General features: G+C 45.5%; 1 protein-coding gene across 1 annotated transcript in view; it reads left to right on the top strand.

Moving 5' to 3' along the window:
- Positions 1 to 22,973, top strand: part of LOC141264134 (SCO-spondin-like) — a 282,869-nt gene that overhangs the window by 32,830 nt on the left and 227,066 nt on the right. Inside the window, exon 3 of the mRNA XM_073676444.1 lies at positions 20,484 to 20,572. Coding sequence (XP_073532545.1) covers positions 20,514 to 20,572 — 59 coding nt within the window. The 5' untranslated portion in view covers positions 20,484 to 20,513. The remainder of the gene's footprint in view (positions 1 to 20,483; positions 20,573 to 22,973) is intronic.

Below are 22,973 nucleotides of genomic sequence, written 5' to 3'. Positions count from 1 at the left end.
TCTTTGTACAGTTATAGGCATGTACCACTTTTGACAGCGAACTCTTCTAGTCTTTCTTCTCATCAGCTGTTAAAGTGCGCAACATCGGCAATAATGTCCAGTTAAAATGTTCCACTTGTCCATTACCCTCTGGGTGAAAGGGTGTTGTGTGGGATCTCTGAATTCTACAGTACTTTCCTAGCTTGGCAAAGAGCTGGTTATCAAATTCTCTTCCTTGGTCGTAGTGTAACCTCGTAGGGAACCCAAACCTCAAAGCAAAATCATTGAAGATCTTCTCTGCCGCTGTTCGACCAGCTTTATTGGTGGTGGCATATGCTTGGCCAAATCGAGTAAAATGGTCCATCACCACCAATATGTATTCGTAACCACCCTTGCACATCTCGAGATGTAGAAAGTCTATTGAGACCATCTCAAACGGATACGTAGTTTGGATGTTGCCCATAGGGGCCCGGGTTGATGTGTTGGAACGTTTATCTTTCAGACACCCACACTGTCTGGTCATGTACCTCTCAATATCTCTCTGCATGTACGACAGAAGAAACGTTCACGGATCAAATTTGTTGTCCTTTCCACTCCCAGGTGTCCAATGTTTTCATGGAGTTCTTTGAAGACAATCCTACGGAATACTCTGGGTAGTACCAACTGCCGGTTTTGTCCTCCTTTACGATACAGGAAACCTTCTTCACTGAGGTAGAGCTTCGTCCATTATTTAACTAAAACAGATACTGATGGTGACTCATTATCTCTCTCCCGTTTACTTGGAAACCGATTTTGGTCCACATAAAGTAGTATTCTACCAATTATCCGATCTTCCCGTTGTGCTCTACAGATTTTCCCTTTTTGTAGTTGTTGAATAGACCGGGGGTGGTCTTGTTATTTTTCTGCGAGAGGTTAATGAGTCGATGGAACAATTCTGAAGTAGTCTCTTCTTTATAGTGCCCTTTTAAAATCATCTTCAACTGTTGCAAGGTCAATTGACTCTTCATTTCTAGCATACTACGGAGGTTCAGTCCTGGGCTGATCGCTTTCACCACCCCCACAACGATCTCATCTGGCTGGTAACCTTTCTGTAACCCTGCATCAATCTGGTGCAACAAGTTCCTATAAGACAGTCTCTTTTTCTGTTCACACTCTCCAATCTGTCGCAGGATCTTGAATTCTTTCCTTATGGTGATTTGTGGTGTTAGAGAGGACTGTCTTCCTGGTATATCTAACCCGAGCAGGTTAAAGGTCCTGTCTGAGTCTGTCACCCGTTCAGAGGTTTTGGTTGATTCCTGCAGGGCTGTTGTTAGGGCTTTGAATTGTTCTTTCCTGTAGTTCTGTCTGTGGATGGAGATTCCCGCTTTTGGTAATTGGTGCCGCCCCTCCATCCTCCAACTTCAACCTAATTAGAAACTGTGTTAGTTCCTAAAGGAAAGTTCCCAATTACGTCTTCAGCTTCTTTCTCCCCCAGCTCATCCATTTTTGCATTAATGGCAGCTAACAGTTGCCTGCGGTTGTGCGCTTTAGAAATCTGTTCTTCTGACATCTTTATATGTTCTGCTACTGTTCTCAATTCTTCACAGGTTAACTGAAGAAGCAGCTCACTAATTCTGTCCATTTGTATTTCCACATCCATTGCTGCTAGTGAGTTTTCTTTAGGGCTGGTCCCCTTTAACTGGTGTAGCAGAGTTGAATTGAGGTTCTGTGCTGCTGTGTTTTTCAAGACACTTTTCCTCTTCTCCCTCTACACGCTAATTCCTGCTCAGGATTCCCCGTACGGGCCACCAATGTTACACGTACGCCGCTAGGTTCAGATAGGGGCGAGACGGGTTTCATGAATTTTTTGGAATCCTGGGGGAACCGTTATTCAGGGCGATCATAAGCTGCAGCTTCTCTCAGGCACACAATAGATTCAGTTGCTGACCAGACACATCTGACAAGTGTCTTCATGTAATGCACACGCCCGGGCTGAGTGGCGTGTGCGTGTGTATGCAGTGATTCCACTGTGCCATGAACCGGAGAGTGCCTGGAGGGGCGTAACTAAGTATCTGCCCGATCCGACCAAGGTTGCACGACGGCATGCGACGCCAGTGCACCAGGGAGGAAACGGGCAGAGGGACCAGGTGCTACTCCAGGTCAGACCCCGGACATGGCTGTTGACCCACATAGGGGAATACTGGAACAGGCAGGTTAGGCTGGCACACAGACTGGTGGGTATAGGCAGACACGGCTGGAATACAGACGGGTGGATGCTGGCGAGCACAACTGGTATGCAGGCAGGGAGGTACTGGCTGGTATGACAGGTTGGAGCACAGAGTGGATAGGACCCAGTTCAGACTGGGACTCAGGAACAGAACCGCAGATGCAGCGGACAAACACAGCAGAGTGAGACCACCCGGAGCGGCGAGCAAGAGCAGAGCAAGACGAGGCCGCCAGTAGCGGTGAGCGAGAGTAGAGCAGGACAAGGCCGCCTGGAGCGGTGAGCAAAGGGTCAGAGCAGAGCGAGACTGCCGGAGCAGTGAGCAAGGAGTCAGAGCAGAGCGAGACTGCCGGAGCAGTGGGCAAAGGAGTCAGAGCAGAGCGAGACGACCGGAGCAGTGAGCAAAGGGTCAGAGCAGAGCGATACTGCCAGGGCAGTGAGCAAAGGGTCAGAGCGGAGCGAGACTGCCGGAGCAGTGAGCAAAGGGTCAGAGCGGAGCGAGACTGCCAGAGCAGTGAGCAAAGGGTCAGAGCGGAGCGAGACTGCCGGAGCAGTGAGCAAAGGGTCAGAGCAGGCCAGAACCGCTGGAGCGGTGAGCAAAGGCAGAGCAGGCTAGAACCGCTGGAGCGGTGAGCAAGGCAGAGCAGGCTAGAACCGCCGGAGCGGTGAGCAAGGCAGAGCAGGCTAGAACCGCCGGAGCGGTGAGCAAGGCAGAGCAGGCAAGAACCACCGGAGCGGTGAGCAAGGCAGAGCAGGGGGGACAGGGCTCTGTGCACACGGAACAGACAGGATGGGAAAGGCAGAACCAGATACCCACAGGGTACTTGCAGTGAAGTAGCGAGGGGACCACTAACTCCCAAACGGAAGTACAGTGACAACGAACAGGAGTTAGGTACGAGTTCAGACTCTGCAGAAAAAGGGAAGGTACGGATATAGAGAAAAACAGGAAACAGGCTAGGAGAGTATTCAGACAAGAACAGACACAGCAGCAAGATACAGGAGCGGGTCTAGGTATGCGGCCCCTAGAAGGCAGAACGAACAGGCTAGGAGCGTGTTCAGACAGGAACAGGCAAGATACAGGAACGGTTCTAGGTATGCGGCCCCTAGAAGGCGGAAAGAACAGGCTAGGAGCGAGTTCACACTGGCCTGGATATACAGCCTCCAGGATAGGCAGAAGACAACAGGCTAGAAGATAGTTCAGACAGGACACAGTTCAGACATGGGAACTGATACCGCAAGGCAGGAAACATAGACAGGACCTGGCACATCAGTGACTAAGCGCCAACTGACAGAACACAATGCTCAGGCATGGATTCCAGGGAGGAGCTGGGTTAAATACCAGGTGACAGACAGCAATAGGCTGAGGATCCACAAGGGGTGTGCCTGCAGCAGATACGAAAAGCAGGAAGTGATCGGGCGCCGCCCTTAAGCAGCAGAAACAGAGGCAAGCAAACAGCATGGAGGGAAGCCAGGCTAGCAGACTGGACTGGAGATCAAGTGCGCGCTCTTGCACAGTGGTAGATGGACCACTATGCAAGGACGCCGCCAGATATGTTACAGTACCCCCCCCTTACACCCCCTCTTCTTCAGGCCTGCCAGAATGTTCCGCAGGGAATTCGAGGGCCAATCCTTCACTTCAAGGAGATCACTTCCACTGTCCACCGGAAAAACTGGTCTCCTCTGAGTAGCTAGGATGCTACCTCCTATCCAGCCATCCTCAGCAACAGACGAAACGGGTGGAGTACTAGGAACAGCACACAAGGAAGTCTCTCTCCACTTATTATCAGGTAGCACCCCAGAGGGTTCAGGAGACAACTGGAAGTCCTTTGCCGGGTTGGAGGGGTGCAGAGACTCGGGAGTAACCTCTGCTTCGGGGTACATCTTGTCAAGCTCACAGGATGAAATGGGCGAGGTATCAGGTACAAGGTGTAAAAAAGTCACTGTCTCTTGGTTATCTGGTGGTACCCCGGAGGATTCAGGAAACAACTGGGGGTCCTCCGCCGGGTCAGAAGAGTGCAGAGACTCGGAGGCAACCTCTGCTTCGGAGTACACTAGGTCGGACTCACTGGAAGAAGCGGGCGAGGTATCAGGTACCGAGTATAAGAGAGTCCCTGTCCATTCGCTATCAGGTAGCACCCCGTAGGGTTCAGGAGACAACTGGAGGTCCTCCGCCTGATCGGAGGGGTGTAGAGACTCGGGGATAACCTCTGCTTCGGAGTACACTAGGTCGGACTCACTGGACGAAGCGGGCGAGGTATCAGGTACAGAGTATAGGGAAGACTCTGTCCATTCGCTACCAGGTAGCACCCCGAAGGATTCTGGAGACAACTGGAGGTCCTCCGCCTGGTTGGAGGGGTGTAGAGACTTGGGGTTAACTACCGCTTTGAGGTACCCATTGTCAGGCTCACAGGACGGAGCGGACGAAGTATCGGGTGTAGGGAAGTCTCTCTCCATTTGTCATCAGGTGGTATCCCGGAGGATTCAGGAGGCAACAGGGGGTCCTCCGCCAGGTAGTAGAGATGCACAGACTCGGAGGTAATCACTGCTTCGGAGTACCCTTGGACAGGCTCACCGGTTAAAGTGGGTGAAGCATCAGATACCGGGTGCAGGAAGTCCTCCTGTGTGGATTCTAGGTGGGCAGAAGTCTCTTCGGGCAGGAGAACTGGTGCACTACCCACGCACATTACCCGTCGGGGCTGCTCCGGGATACTGGGAAGTGAAGCTTCAGCAGGGACTTCAAGGTTGGGGTCAGGAGGTCTTTGGGAGGACAGACCCTGGCGTGACGGCTTGCCTCTACGCCTAGCACGTCTGGACTGCCTCTTGAGGTTGGGAGAAGTATTCCGGAGAGCGTAGTCATCCTGTGTGTATTCTGGGTGGGCAGTAGTCTCTTCGGGCAGGAGGACTAGTGCGCTACCCACACACATTACCCAATGGGGCTGCTCCGGGTTATTGGGAAGTGAAGCTTCAGCAGGAGCCTCTGGATTAGGGTCATCGAAGACCTTTAGAAAGGCCACCAGGAAGGCCTGAAGGTCCAGGAGGATAGGATCCTGAGCTTCCCATAGGGGGTTGATCCATTCCAAGGCATCACCCTTAGGTAAGACATCATGAATCCCACCTTAACCCGATCGGTGGGAAAACAAAGAGGGTAGAACTTGAAGTGTAGCATGCATTGCTCCACAAATGCACGACTCAGTCTTGGATCCCCATAGTACTGTGGCGGATCCGCAGGAACGAGTGCTGATAGATCCATCTGGACGGATGCGTAATTCACCTGGAACTCAGCTGGTAGCAAAAAAAAATAAATTTCTTCTAGAAGCACGTATTCGCTGGAAAACGTCTCAGAGAGCGAAGGCCGTGGGACTCAACGGGAACCATGGCCTGAGCATGCTGTAATGCACACGCCCGGGCTGAGTGGCGTGTGCGTGTGTATGTAGTGATTCCACTGTGCCATGAACCGGAGAGTGCCTGGAGGGGCGTAACTAAGTATCTGCCCGATCCGACCAAGGTCGCACGACGGCATGCGACGCCAGTGCACCAGGGAGGAAACGGGCAGAGGGACCAAGTGCTACTCCAGGTCAGACCCCGGACACGACTGTTGACCCACACAGGGGAATACTGGAACAGGCAGGTTAGGCTGGCACACAGACTGGTGGGTATAGGCAGACACGGCTGGAATACAGACGGGTGGATGCTGGCGAGCACGACTGGTATGCAGGCAGGGAGGTACTGGCTGGTATGACAGGTTGGAGCACAGAGTGGATAGGACCCAGGTCAGACTGGGACTCAGGAACAGAACCGCAGATGCAGTGGACAAGCACAGCAGAGTGAGACCGCCCGGAGCGGCGAGCAAGAGCAGAGCAAGACGAGGCCGACAGTAGCGGTGAGCGAGAGTAGAGCAGGACAAGGCCGCCTGGAGCGGTGAGCAAAGGGTCAGAGCAGAGCGAGACTGCCGGAGCAGTGAGCAAGGAGTCAGAGCAGAGCGAGACTGCCGGAGCAGTGAACAAAGGAGTCAGAGCAGAGAGAGACTGCCGGAGCAGTGAGCAAAGGAGTCAGAGCAGAGCGAGACTGCCGGAGCAGTGAGCAAAGGGTCAGAGCGGAGCGAGACTGCCGGAGCAGTGAGCAAAGGGTCAGAGCGGAGCGAGACTGCCGGAGCAGTGAGCAAAGGGTCAGAGTGGAGCGAGACTGCCGGAGCAGTGAGCAAAGGGGCAGAGCGGAGCGAGACTGCCGGAGCAGTGAGCAAAGGGTCAGAGCGGAGCGAGACTGCCGGAGCAGTGAGCAAAGGGTCAGAGCGGAGCGAGACTGCCAGAGCAGTGAGCAAAGGGTCAGAGCGGAGCGAGACTGCCGGAGCAGTGAGCAAAGGGTCAGAGCAGGCCATAACCGCCGGAGCGATGAGCAAAGGCAGAGCAGGCTAGAACCGCTGGAGCGGTGAGCAAGGCAGAGCAGGCTAGGACCGCCGGAGCGGTGAGCAAGGCAGAGCAGGCTAGAACCGCCGGAGCGGTGAGCAAGGCAGAGCAGGCAAGAACCGCCGGAGAGGTGAGCAAGGCAGAGCAGGGGGGACAGGGCTCTGTACACACGGAACAGACAGGAAGGGAAATGCAGAACCAGATACCCACAGGGTACTTGCAGTGAAGTAGCGAGTGGACCACAAACTCCCAAACGGAAGTACAGTGACAACGAGCAGGAGTTAGGTACGAGTTCAGACTCTGCAGAAAAAGGGAAGGTACGGACATAGAGAGAAACAGGAAACAGGCTAGGAGAGTATTCAGACAAGAACAGACACAGCAGCAAGATACAGGAGCGGGTCTAGGTATGCGGCCCCTAGAAGGCGGAACGAACAGGCTAGGAGCGTGTTCAGACAGGAACAGGCAAGATACAGGAACGGGTCTAGGTATGCGGCCCCTAGAAGACGGAAAGAACAGGCTAGGAGCGAGCTCACACTGGCCTGGAAATACAGCCTCCAGGATAGGCAGAAGACAACAGGCTAGAAGATAGTTCAGACAGGACACAGTTCAGACACGGGAACTGATACCGCAAGGCAGGAAACATAGACAGGACCTGGGACATCAGTGACTAAACGCCAACTGACAGAACACAATGCTCAGGCAGGGATTCCAGGGAAGAGCTGGGTTAAATACCAGGTGACAGACAGCAATAGGCTGAGGACGCACAAGGGGTGTGCCTGCAGCAGATACAAAAAGCAGGAAGTGATCGGGCACCGCCCTTAAGCAGCAGAAACAGAGGCAAACAGACAGCATGGAGGGAAGCCAGAGTGATAGTCTGGACTGGAGATCAAGTGCGTGCTCTTGCACAGTGGGAGATGGACCACTATGCAAGGATGCCGCCAGGTATGTTACACTTCATAAACAGTAGAACAGTAACATTTAATGAGGCACGACCAGTGCAATGCAGATGTCTCTTTGAGAAACAGGCTCCAGTAATCACAGTACAGTCTCCTTTGCAGCACAGCAGTATACAGTCTATTATCCGGTAGCACAGTACAGCACAGTTTTAATGCATACACAACCACAGGCTTTTCCTTCACAAGGACTCAACAGTACACAGCATTCTTTATCCTGTATGGAGATGGAGTGGGGAAGGGTGTGATCAGGCAGATAATCTCTATGACAGGCTTCCTTCCAGTCCTTATCTTCCTGGCCGATAATACTCCACCCTGTTATCTCAAGGAGTCTAACTGACCTTTGTTTGGCTTCCCTCCTGACCTGAATTCTGTTCTCTTGCCTTCTGTGAGATACAGATCATAAACCACCTTTCTCTTTGGCTCCAGACAGACAGTAAACAACTTCCCCACAATCCCCCTGGGGCTCTGCTAAAACACTCCCTGTCTCATGTGACTGTGTTAACCCCTTTAGTTGCTGAATGCTTTTAAAGGAAGAGCACTACTTCTGCATGTCACATGTAGTTTACTATCACTAATGATCAGATAACGCTGTAGTCCACTATCACTTGTGATCAGATAATTCTGTAGTCCACTATCACTAGGGATCAGATAATTCTGTAGTCCACTATCACTAGTGATCAGATAACACTGTAGTCCACTATCACTAGTGATCAGATAATTCTGTAGTCCACTATCGCTAGTGATCAGATAATTCTGTAGTCCCTATCACTAGTGATCAGATAATTCTGTAGTCCACTATCACTAGTGATCAGATAACGCTGTAGTCCACTATCACTAGTGATCAGATAATTCTGTAGTCTACTATCACTAGTGATCAGATAATGCTGTAGCCCACTATCACTAGTGATCAGATAATTCTGTAGTCCACTATCACTAGTGATCTGATAACACTGTAGTCCACTATCACTAGTGATCAGATAATTCTGTAGTCCACTATCACTAGTGATCAGATAATGGTGTAGTCCACTATCACTAGTGATCAGATAATGGTGTAGTCCACTATCACTAGTGATCAGATAATTCTGTAGTCCACTATCACTAGTGATCAGATAATTCTGTAGTCCACTATCACTAGTGATCAGATAATTCTGTAGTCCACTGTCAGGAATGGCACCGGCAGCATCACACAGTATCCCACCGCTGCCGCCAATTTGTCAGGAACGGCACCGGCAGGATCACACAGTATCCCACCGCTGCCACCAATTTGTCAGGAAAATGCCGGCCAGTGGGTGCAGCTCTCTGGCGCCCCCTTGCCTCTCAGGTCAGTCAAGGTACTGCACCTAGAGTAAGTAGTGCCAGGAAACTGCTACCAGCGGGGGAAAACACGGTGGTGTGTTGTCCCTTACACGTCACCAATCTGTGACGCCACAATACAGGCACAACTCTCTGGCGCCCCCTCGCCTCTCAGGTCAGTCAAGGTACTGCACCTAGAGCGAGTGGTCGCCGGAGAGGCCGTCCTGTAGCCCACTGGGTATTTGAGGCCCTCTGCAGTGAGGGCAGTATATATATATTTCCCTGGCTGCGCCAGTAATATATATCCACACCTCCGACCGTCACTGCCTGCCTTCCTCAAATCCCCCAGATGGTATGCTGCCACCAGTTCTGGTTTGATACAGCCCGGTATTAATGGACTTGTATCGGGTCAGGAACCAACCCGGTAGCGTTTATGGCTTCGGGGAGGAGAACGATTACAGAACAAAAGAAACAGAACTATTAAATTTTATATTTAATCCAAAAGGGAGGCAGTGTTTAGGAAAAATATATACAAGGATGTTACAAAGGAGACATTAAAATAAATAAACAGTTATATAAAACAGGGTAAAGAGTGAAAATTACTTACACTACACGATCGCAGAGACGATTCAATATAGTGGGGGGGGGGGGGGTTCTCCAGATTGCTGTTATTGAACAGGACCCTTTGTGTATAATTCGTATTCCCCCCAGCAATGAGAGCCCCTGTCTTCTCCATAGACTCTTTTATGCCTAAGGGAGATCTGGCCACACGCCCCTTGTGGTGACATCATGTGGGCCGGTCTCCAGCCTGTACATTTTTATTAGAAAATGCTAGCTTCTGTGATAACTCATCGTTTGTTGATCGCAGAAGCTCACAAACTACGCCATGTTTTCCCTCACAATTTTATCTTTCTTTTGATATCACACATCCCACAGCTGCAGTCTACTATTCGGGTGTTTTTGCGCTGCTGCTCCCTGATTGTGGTTACAGCCGTGGAAAAATACCTGCATATTCTGGGGCTGATTTGGTCACTACCCATTTGGGTCTCGTTATTGTCGGACCTATGGAACTCATATTATTTCATAACTAATATCGGAGTCAGTGAGTCTGCAAATTCCCCTTTGAAGCTCGGGGAAGATCCTTAACAGTTACACACAAATTAGGGAAGCCTGCATTTTAAGTACCTCCTGCGTCTTTCAGGGACAAGAGGCCTGCTTCCTAACGAAGTTTTCACACTTCTTCCCTGGCCGTGTGTGAATAACTATTTATCAGTCGTGCGTTAATTGGGGCTTTTGTGCTGAGCAGAAAGGGAATAAGGGAGGGGGGTGAACATCTGTGTCACGCAGGTGGAAGGACATTTTCCTGATATTAATATTTTCCTTACATCCACTATCACTAGTGATCGGATAACACTGTAGTCCACTATCACTAGTGATCAGATAATTCTGTAGTCCACTATCGCTGGTGACTGTGATCATAGAACGCTCTAGTCCACTATCACTAGTGATCAGATATTATTATTATTTATATAGCGCCATTGATTCCATGGCGCTGTACATGAGAAGGGGTTACATACCAGATACAGATATCACTTACAGTAAAGAAACTAACAATGATAGACGGGTACAGAGGGAGGAGGACCCTGCCCCTGGGGGCTTACATTCTACAGATACATTGTATATTATTATTATTTATATAGCTCCATTGATTCCATGGTGCTGTACATGAGAAGGGGTTACATACCAGATACAGATATCACTTACAGTAAAGAACTAACAATGATAGACGGGTACAGAGGGAGGAGGACCCTGCCCCTGCGGGCTTACATTCTACAGATACATTGTATATTATTATTATTTATATAGCGCCATTGATTCCATGGTGCTGTACATGAGAAGAGGTTACATACCAGATACAGATATCACTTACAGTAAAGAACTAACAATAATAGACGGGTACAGAGGGAGGAGGACCCTACCCCTGGGGGCTTACATTCTACAGATACTTTGTATATTATTATTATTTATATAGCTCCATTGATTCCATGGTGCTGTACATGAGAAGAGGTTACATACCAGATACAGATATCACTTACAGTAAAGAACTAACAATAATAGACTGGTACAGAGGGAAGAGAACCCTGCCCCTGGGGGCTTACACTCTACAGGATGGTGGGGACGGAGACATTAGTTTGGGGGGTTGCGGTAGCTCCGATGTTGTTGAGGTGGCAGCAAGCAAGGTCATGGCAGGCTGTAAGCTTAAGATAAGGCTGTAGTCCACTATCACTAGTGAACAGATAATGCTGTAGTCCACTATCACTAGTGACTGTGATCAGAAAACACTGTAGTCCAGTTTCACTGGTGTCTGCGATCAGATAATGCTGTAGTCCAGTATCACTAGTGATCAGATAATGCTTTAGTCCACTATCACTAGTGATCAGATAATGCTGTAGTCCACTATCACTAGTCATCAGATAATGCTGTAGTCCACTATCACTAGTGATCAGATAATGATGTAGTTCACTATCACTAGTGATCAGATAATGCTGTAGTCCACTATCACTAGTGATCAGATAACGCTGTAGTCCACTATCACTAGTGATCAGATAATGCTTTAGTCCACTATCACTAGTGATCAGATAATGCTGTAGTCCACTATCACTAGTGATCAGATAATGATGTAGTCCACTATCACTAGTGATCAGAAAATGATGTTGTCCACTATCACTAGTGATCAGATAATGATGTAGTCCACTATCACTAGTGATCAGATAATGATATTGTCCACTATCACTAGTGATCAGATAATGCTGTAGTCCACTATCACTAGTGATCAGATAATGCTTTAGTCCACTATCACTAGTGATCAGATAATGCTGTAGTCCACTATCACTAGTGATCAGATAATGATGTAGTCCACTATCACTAGTGATCAGATAATGATGTTGTCCACTATCACTAGTGATCAGATAATGCTGTAGTCCACTATCACTAGTGATCAGATAACACTGTAGTCCACTACTACTAGTGAACAGATAATGCTGTAACCCACTCTCACTAGTGATCAGATAACGCTGTAATCCACTATCACTAGTGATCAGATAACACGCTATTCCACTCTCACTGGTGTCTGTGATCAGATAACACTATAGTCGATTATCACTAGTAATCAGATAACGCTGTAGTTCACTATCACTAGTGATCACAAAATGCTGTTGTCCACTATCACTAGTGATCAGATAACGCTGTAGTCCACTATCACTAGTGATCAGATAATGCTGTAGTGTATTACCAATAGTGATCAGAAAACACTATAGTCCATTATCACTAGTGATCAGATAACACTGTAGTTCACTATCACTAGTGATCAGAAAATGCTGTAGTGTATAACCAATAGTGATCAGATACCGCTGTAGTCCATTATCACAAGTGATCAGATAACACTGTAGTGTATTACCAATAGTGATCAGATAACGCTGTAGTCCATTATCACTAGTGATCAGATAACACTGTAGTCCACTATCACTAGTGACTATGATCAGATAAGGCTTTAGTCTACTATCACTGCTGACTATTGATCAGAGAACGCTGTAGTCCACAATCACTAGTGATCAGATAACACGGTTATCCACTATCACTAGTGATCAAAGAACACTGTAATCCACTATAACTAGTGATCAGATAACGCTGTAGTCCACTATTACTAGTGATCAGATAACACTGTAGTCCACTATCACTAGTGATCAGATAACGCTGTAGTCCACTATCACTAGTGCTCAGATAACACTGGAGGCCACTCTCACTGGTGTCTGTGATCAGAAAACACTATAGTCCTTTATCACTAGTGATCAGATAAAGCTGTAGTTCACTATCACTAGTGATCAGAAAATGCTGTAGTCCACTATCACTAGTGATCAGATAATGCTGCAGTCCACTATCACTAGTGATCAGATAATGATGTTGTCCATTATCACTAGTGATCAGATAACGCTGTAGTTCACTATCACTAGTGATAAGAAAATGCTGTAGTCCACTATCACTAGTGATCAGATAACACTGTAGTCCACTATTACTAGTGACTATGATCAGATAAGGCTTTAGTCTACTATCACTGCTGACTATTGATCAGATAACGCTGTAGTCCACTATCACTAGTGGTAAAAGAACACTGTAATCCACTATAACTAGTGATCAGATAATGCTGTAGTCCACTATAACTAGTGATCAGATAACGCTGTAGTCCACTATCACTAGTGATCAGATAATGCTGTAGTCCACTATGACTAGTGATCAAATAACATTGTAGTCCACTATCACTAGTGATCAAATAATGCTGTAGTCCACTATAACTAGTGATCAGATAACGCTGTAGTCCACTATCACTAGTGATCAGATAACACTGTAGTCCACTCTCACTGGTGTCTGTGATCAGAAAACACTATAGTCCATTATCACTAGTGATCAGATAACGCTGTAGTCCACTATCACTAGTGATCAGAAAATGCTGTAGTCCACTATCACTAGTGATCAGATAATGCTGTAGTGTATTACCAATAGTGATCAGATAATGCTGTAGTCCATTATCATTAGTGATCAGATAACACTGTAGTCCACTATCACTAGTGATCAAAGAACACTGTAATCCACTATAACTAGTGATCAGATAACGCTGCAGTCCACTATAACTAGTGATCAGATAACACTGTAGTCCAATATCACTAGTGATCAGATAACACTGTAGTCCACTATAACTAGTGATCAGATAACACTGTAGTCCACTATCACTAGTGATCAGATAATGCTGTAGTCCACTATCACTAGTGATCAGATAATGTTGTAGTCCACTATCACTAGTGATCAATTAACACTGTATTCCACTATCATTAGTGACTGTGATCAGATAGTGCTATAGTCCACTATAACTAGTGATCAGAAAACACTATAGTCCATTATCACTAGTGATCAGATAATGCTGCAGTCCACTATCACTAGTGATCAGATAACACTGTAGTCCACTATCACTAGTGATCAGATAACGCTGTAGTCCACTATCACTAGTGATCAGATAATGATGTAGCCCACTATCACTAGTGATCAGATAATGCTGTAGCCCACTATCACTAGTGATCAGATAACGCTGTAGTCCACTATCACTAGTGATCAGATAACGCTGTAGTCCACTATCACTAGTGATCAGAAAATGCTGTAGTCCACTATCACTAGTGATCAGATAATGCTGTAGTGTATTACCAATAGTGATCAGATAATGCTGTAGTCCATTATCATTAGTGATCAGATAACACTGTAGTCCACTATCACTAGTGATCAAAGAACACTGTAATCCACTATAACTAGTGATCAGATAACGCTGCAGTCCACTATAACTAGTGATCAGATAACACTGTAGTCCAATATCACTAGTGATCAGATAACACTGTAGTCCACTATAACTAGTGATCAGATAACACTGTAGTCCACTATCACTAGTGATCAGATAATGCTGTAGTCCACTATCACTAGTGATCAGATAATGCTGTAGCCCACTATCACTAGTGATCAGATAACGCTGTAGTCCACTATCACTAGTGATCAGATAACGCTGTAGTCCACTATCACTAGTGATCAGATAATGATGTAGTCCACTATCACTAGTGATCAGATAACACTGTAGTCCACTATCACTAGTGATCAGATAACGCTGTAGTCCACTATCACTAGTGATCACATAATGTTGTAGTCCACTATCACTAGTGATCAATTAACACTGTATTCCACTATCATTAGTGACTGTGATCAGATAACGCTATAGTCCATTATCACTAGTGATCAGATAATGCTGTAGTCCACTATCACTAGTGAACAGATAACACTGTAGTCCACTATCACTAGTGATCAGATAACGCTGTAGTCCACTATCACTAGTGATCAGATAATGATGTAGTTCACTATCACTAGTGATCAGATAATGCTGTTGCTCACTATCACTAGTGATCAGATAATGATGTAGTTCACTATCACTAGTGATCAGATAATGATGTAGTCCACTATCACTAGTGATCAGATAATGATGTAGTTCACTATCACTAGTGATCAGATAATGCTGTAGCCCACTAGTGATCATATAATGATGTAGTTCACTATCACTAGTGATCAGATAATGCTGTAGTCCACTATCACTAGTGATCAGATAATGATGTAGTCCACTATCACTAGTGATCAGATAATGCTGTAGCCCACTATCACTACTGATCAGATAATGATGTAGTCCACTATCACTAGTGATCAGATAATGATGTAGTCCACTATCACTAGTGATCAGATAATGATGTAGTCACTATCACTAGTGATCAGATAATGCTGTATCCCACTAGTGATCATATAATGATGTAGTTCACTATCACTAGTGATCAGATAACGCTGTAGTCCACTATCACTAGTGATCAGATAATGATGTAGTCCACTATCACTAGTGATCAGATAATGATGTAGTTCACTATCACTAGTGATCAGATAATGCTGTAGCCCACTATCACTAGTGATCAGATAATGATGTAGTCCACTATCACTAGTGATCAGATAATGATGTAGCCCACTATCACTAGTGATCAGATAATGATGTAGTTCACTATCACTAGTGATCAGATAATGATGTAGCCCACTAGTGATCATATAATGATGTAGTTCACTATCACTAGTGATCAGATAATGCTGTAGTCCACTATCACTAGTGATCAGATAACGCTGTAGTCCACTATCACTAGTGATCAGATAATGATGTAGTTCACTATCACTAGTGAACAGATAATGCTGTAGTCCACTATCACTAGTGATCAGATAATGCTGTAGTCCATTATCACTAGTGATCAGATAACACTGTAGTCCACTATCACTAGTGACTATGATCAGATAAGGCTTTAGTCTACTATCACTGCTGACTGTTGATCAGATAATGCTGTAGTCCACTATCACTAGTGACTATGATCAGATAAGGCTTTAGTCTACTATCACTGCTGACTATTGATCAGATAATGCTGTAGTCCATTATCACTAGTGATCAGATAACACTGTAGTCCACTATCACTAGTGACTATGATCAGATAAGGCTTTAGTCTACTATCACTGCTGACTATTGATCAGATAATGCTGTAGTCCACTATCACTAGTGATCAAAGAACACTGTAATCCACTATAACTAGTGATCAGATAATGCTGTAGTCCACTATAACTAGTGATCAGATAACGCTGTAGTCCACTATCACTAGTGATCAGATAATGCTGTAGTCCACTAAAACTAGTGATCAAATAAAGTTGTAGTCCACTATCACTAGTGATCAAATAATGCTGTAGTCCACTATCACTAGTGATCAGATAACGCTGTAGTCCACTCTCACTGCTGTCTGTGATCAGAAAACACTATAGTCCATTATCACTAGTGATCAGAAAATGCTGTAGTCCACTATCACTAGTGATCAGATAACGCTGTAGTCCATTATCACTAGTGATCAGATAACACGGGAGGAGTCCTGAGGAGATAATTTGCATATTCCCACTGCATTTTGGGGTAAGTGAAGAGTCTCCGCAAGCTCAAAGAACACTGGATTTTGGCTGTTGAAGCTGAAAAGAGGACATCGGTAAACCAGGGAAGGAGTCCTGAAGAGATAATTTGCATATTCCCACTGCATTTTGGGGTAAGTGAAGAGTCTCCGCGAGCTCAAAGAACACTGGATTTTGGCTGTTGAAGCTGAAAAGAAGACATCGGTAAACCAGGGGAGGAGTCCTGAAGAGATAATTTGCATATTCCCACTGCATTTTGGGGTAAGTGAAGAGTCTCCGCGAGCTCAAAGAACACTGGATTTTGGCTGTTGAAGCTGAAAAGAGGTCATCGGTAAACCGCGCGCCGGTTTTGATCAGATAATGCTGTAGCCCACTATCACTAGTGATCAGATAATGATGTAGTCCACTATCACTAGTGATCAGATAATGATGTAGCCCACTATCACTAGTGATCAGATAATGATGTAGTTCACTATCACTAGTGATCAGATAATGATGTAGCCCACTAATGATCATATAATGATGTAGTTCACTATCACTAGTGATCAGATAATGCTGTAGCCCACTATCACTAGTGATCAGATAATGCTGTAGCCCACTGTCACTAGTGATCTTATAACACTGTAGTCCACTATCTCTAGTGATCAGATAACGCTGTAGTCCACTATCACTAGTGATCAGATAACTATGTAGTTCACTATCACTAGTGATCAGATAATGCTGTAACCCACTCTCACTAGTGATCAGATAACACTGTAGTCCACTATCACTAGTGATCAGATAACACTGTAGTCCACTACCACTAGTGATTAGAAAACACTGTGGTCCACTATCACTAGTGATCAGAAAACAATGTAGTCCACTATCACTAGTGATCAGATAACACTGTAGTCCACTATCACTAGTGATCAGAAAATGCTGTAGTCCACTATCACTAGTGATCAGGTAATGCTGTAGTCCACTATCACTAGTGATCAGATAACACTGTAGTCAACTATTACTAGTGACTATGATCAGATAATGCTGTAGTCCACTATCACTAGTGACTATGATCAGATAATGCTGTATTCCACTATCACTAGTGACTATGATCAGATAATGCTGTAGTCCATTATCACTAGTGACTATGATCCGATAACGCTGTAATCCACTATCACTAGTGACTATGATCAGATAATGCTGTAGTCCATTATCACTAGTGACTATGATCAGATAATGCTGTAGTCCACTATCACTAGTGACTATGATCAGATAACGCTGTAATACACTATCACTAGTGACTATGATCAGATAATACTGTAGTCCATTATCACTAGTGACTATGATCAGATAATGCTGTAGTCCACTATCACTAGTGACTATGATTAGATAACGCTGTAATCCACTATCACTAGTGACTATGATCAGATAATGCTGTAGTCCACTATCACTAGTGACTATGATTAGATAATGCTGTAGTCCACTATCACTAGTGACTATGATCAGATAACGCTGTAATCCACTATCACTAGTGACTATGATCAGATAATGCTGTAGTCCATTATCACTAGTGACTATGATCAGATAATGCTGTAGTCCACTATCACTAGTGACTATGATTAGATAACGCTGTAATCCACTATCACTAGTGACTATGATCAGATAACGCTGTAGTCCACTATCACTAGTGACTATGATCAGATAACGCTGTAGTCCATTATCACTAGTGACTATGATCAGATAACGCTGTAGTCCATTATCACTAGTGACTATGATCAGATAACGCTGTAGTCCATTATCACTAGTGACTATGATCAGATAACGCTGTAGTCCATTATCACTAGTGACTATGATCAGATAATGCTGTAATCCACTATCACTGGTGACTATGATCAGATAATGCTGTAGTCCATTATCACTAGTGACTATGATCAGATAACGCTGTAGTCCACTATCACTGGTGACTATGATCAGATAATGCTGCAGTCCATTATCACTGGTGACTATGATCAGACAATGCTGCAGTCCACGATCACTAGTGACTGTGATCAGATAATGCTGTAGTCCATTATCACTAGTGACTATGATCAGATAATGCTGTAGTCCACTATCACTAGTGACTATGATTAGATAATGCTGTAGTCCATTATCACTAGTGACTATGATCAGATAACGCTGTAGTCCATTATCACTGGTGACTATGATCAGATAATGCTGTAGTCCATTATCACTGGTGACTATGATCAGATAATGCTGTAGTCCATTATCACTGGTGACTATGATCAGATAATGCTGTAGTCCATTATCACTGGTGACTATGATCAGATAATGCTGTAGTCCACGATCACTAGTGACTATGATCAGATAATGCTGTAATCCACTATCACTAGTGACTATGATCAGATAATGCTGTAATCCACTATCACTAGTGACTATGATCAGATAATGCTGCAGTCCATTATCACTAGTGACTATGATCAGATAATGCTGTAGTCCATTATCACTAGTGACTATGATCAGATAATGCTGTAGTCCATTATCACTAGTGACTATGATCAGATAATGCTGTAGTCCACTATCACTAGTGACTATGATCAGATAATGCTGCAGTCCATTATCACTAGTGACTATGATCAGATAATGCTGTAGTCCATTATCACTAGTGACTATGATCAGATAATGCTGTAGTCCATTATCACTGGTGACTATGATCAGATAATGCTGTAGTCCACTATCACTAGTGACTATGATCAGATAATGCTGTAGTCCACTATCACTGGTGACTATGATCAGATAATGCTGTAGTCCACTATCACTAGTGACTATGATCAGATAATGCTGTAGTCCACTATCACTAGTGACTATGATCAGATAATGCTGTAGTCCATGATCACTGGTGACTATGATCAGATAATGCTGTAATCCATTATCACTGGTGACTATGATCAGATAATGCTGTAGTCCACTATCACTAGTGACTATGATCAGATAATGCTGTAGTCCACTATCACTAGTGACTATGATCAGATAATGCTGTAGTCCACTATCACTAGTGACTATGATCAGATAACGCTGTAGTCCACTATCACTAGTGACTATGATCAGATAATGCTGTAGTCCATTATCACTGGTGACTATGATCAGATAATGCTGTAGTCCATTATCGCTAGTGACTATGATCAGATAATGCTGCAGTCCACTATCACTAGTGACTATGATCAGATAATGCTGTAGTCCACTATCACTAGTGACTATGATCAGATAATGCTGTAGTCCATGATCACTGGTGACTATGATCAGATAATGCTGTAATCCACTATCACTAGTGACTATGATCAGGTAATGCTGTAGTCCATTATCACTAGTGACTATGATCAGATAATGCTGTAGTCCACTATCACTAGTGACTATGATCAGATAATGCTGTAGTCCACGATCACTGGTGACTATGATCAGATAATGCTGTAATCCACTATCACTAGTGACTATGATCAGATAATGCTGTAGTCCACTATCACTAGTGACTATGATCAGATAACGCTGTAGTCCACTATCACTAGTGACTATGATCAGATAATGCTGCAGTCCATTATCACTGGTGACTATGATCAGATAATGCTGTAATCCACTATCACTAGTGACTATGATCAGATAATGCTGTAGTCCACTATCACTAGTGACTATGATCAGATAATGCTGTAGTCCATGATCACTGGTGACTATGATCAGATAATGCTGTAATCCACTATCACTAGTGACTATGATCAGATAATGCTGTAGTCCATTATCACTAGTGACTATGATCAGATAATGCTGTAATCCACTATCACTAGTGACTATGATCAGATAATGCTGTAATCCACTATCACTAGTGACTATGATCAGATAACGCTGTAGTCCACTATCACTAGTGACTATGATCAGATAAGGCTGTAGTCCACTATCACTAGTGACTATGATCAGATATCACTGTAGTCCACTATGCATTACCCTATGACACGTATGATACTTTCCTGGTGTATCTAAGCTTCTCATCTATGACGTGGCTCTCAGAACCATAGAGTGGTACATTCTATGGTGGTGCGGTGTATCTCAGCTCACTATTTCCCATTCCAGGTGAAGTTTGGATCGTCCTCAGCAGACTAGATGATGAGATTCACGCTGCTGCTTCTGGTTCTGTGGATGAAGGTGACGTCCTGCCGTGGGTGAGTCTGATATTTGATGTGTCAGTAATGGGGATGACACTGGAGCCAGAGATTCAGACTGTTCTGATTCACGAGTAGCGATAATGATAATCCAATCCTGCCACCAATACAATAAAATATGTAGATTATAACCGCTGTGTATGTATCATGCGGAATAAACGCTTTATACCACACTCTCTTTAGTCAGTGCTGTGAGATGGTGTTTCTCATGCTGGGCAGCAGATTGTGCGGAGTCTTGTGCATCTTACAGCACTACTTTACCTTAGAACAGAAGGCATCTCTGAGGGGGGAGTTGAATCATGGGAACCAGAGGTGATCCTAGCCTGTCGTGTATATACCAGGGCAAATATCTAGTTTTCTGCCCCTATACGCTTTTTTTTTAATTGCTTGTGTTCATATCTTTTACTGCCGTGTTGCATTTTTTGATGCACTAGAAACGTAATATTTATTGGAGTGATTTTGAAAAAAATGGTAAAATGATGTGTCAAAAAAGTGAACATAGCCTTAAAGGTAACCTGTGAGGTCCCTCATGCCCTCCAAACTCACCAGCTTTTGTGTATTTATTGCTAAATTCCCAGCCTCACCGGCCCTTTATCTTGATAGTCACCTAAACACATGCTGAAAAAAAGTATTTATAGGCTCCGTTATTCTTATGCTTATTAAGCCTAACTAGTCAATGAAGCTTTAGTTTCCCCAGAGGAGCCGTTCCTTTTTGCATTTTATCCCGCCCCCGTGGGCGTAATAACATGATTTGCAAGAGCTGGTGATGACGCCAGCTCTCTACAAGCCTCGCGCATGTGCACGGTCTTCTTCAGGCATGTCATTGTGCCTCTGAAGTCAGGTGTAAGTTTCCTTCCCTGCTTCGGAGGCGCACTGTGCATGACCGGCAGTGCAGAAGATGGCTCACGTACACCCAGCTTCAGAGGCACACTGTGCATGACTGGAAGTGCAGAAGAGGGCTCACGTGCCCCAGTTTCAAAGGCGTACTGTGCATGACTGGAAGTGCAGAAGACGGCTCACATACACCTGGCTTCAGAGGCACACTGTGCATGACCGGAAGTGCAGAAGACGGCTCACGTACACCTGGCTTCAGAGGCTCATGGTGCATGACTGGAAGTGCAAAAGATGTCTCATGTACACCTGGCTTCAGAAGCGCACTGTGCATGACCGGAAGTGCAGGAGACTGTTCATGTACATCGGGCTTCAGAGGCGAACTTTGCATGACCAGAAGTGTAGAAGATGGTTCACGTACATCGGGCTTCAGAAGCGCACTGTGCATGACCGGAAGTGCAGAAGACGGTTCATGTACATGGGGCTTCAGAGGCGCACTGTGCATGACCAGAAGTGTAGAAGATGGTTCACGTACATCAGGCTTCAGAGGCACACTCTGCATGACCAGAAGTGCAGAAAACGGTTCCCGTACACCGAGCTTCAGAGGCGCAATTTTCATAACCATAAGTGCAGAAGACGGTTAACGTACACCCGGCTTCAGAGGTGCACTTTGCATGACAAGAAGTGCAGAAGACAGCTGACGTACACCCAGCTTCAGAGGCGCAAAGTGCATGACTGGAAGTGCAGAAGACGGCTCACATTCACCCGGCTTCAGAGGTGCACTGTGCATGACCGGAAGTGCAGAAGACGGCTCACATACACCTGGATTCAGAGGCGCACTGTGCATGACCAGAAGTGCAGAAGATGGCTCACATACACCTGACTTCAGATGTGCACTGTGCATGACCGGAAGTGCAGAAGATGGCTCACATACACCTGGCTTCAGAGGCGCACTGTGCATGACCAGAAGTGCAGAAGATGGCTCACATACACCTGGCTTCAGAGGTGCACTGTGCATAACTGGAAGTGCAGAAAACATCTCACGTACCTCCAGTTTCAGGGGCGCACTGTGCATGACCGGAAGTGTATAAGACTTCTCCTGCACTTTCGGTCATGTGCAGGGCACCTCTGAAGCAGGGGAGGGTACACCTGGCATCATAGGTGCAATGACGTGCCTGAAGAAAGTCACACGAGGTTTGCAGAGAGCTGATGATGACAATGATCACAGATAATGTGGTGATATTGCTGATACAAAGCCAGTTTTCTGGGTCACGCTGTTTTGCCTTCCGTCTATGTCTTGTCCCCCAGCAGCTTCCATAGCTGCAGCTCTGCTGTATATCGATGTATGACACAGCCGCAGTGTATCGTGTCCTCTCTCGGACATCTAGAGGGGTCTGTCCTGCCTCAGAAGGGTAACAGAGTAAGCTGTTAGCCCCTTCCTGACTGGTCACTTTGGTTTGTCCTCCCCTTCTTCCCATAACTTGTTTTGTTTTTTTCGCGGCCCTTTTGTTATTTACAAGACATTTTGCACTTTTAAGTTCCAAGTTTGGTAAAAATCGCGGTAAATTCT

This window comes from Phyllobates terribilis, unplaced genomic scaffold (assembly GCF_046119375.1).
Source record: "Phyllobates terribilis strain yellow unplaced genomic scaffold, ASM4611937v1 Scaffold_4__5_contigs__length_816908805, whole genome shotgun sequence".
Classification (NCBI taxonomy): Eukaryota; Metazoa; Chordata; class Amphibia; order Anura; family Dendrobatidae; genus Phyllobates; species Phyllobates terribilis.
The sequence above is the reverse complement of the archived record's forward strand: the minus strand, read 5'-3'. Positions and strand labels throughout refer to the sequence as shown.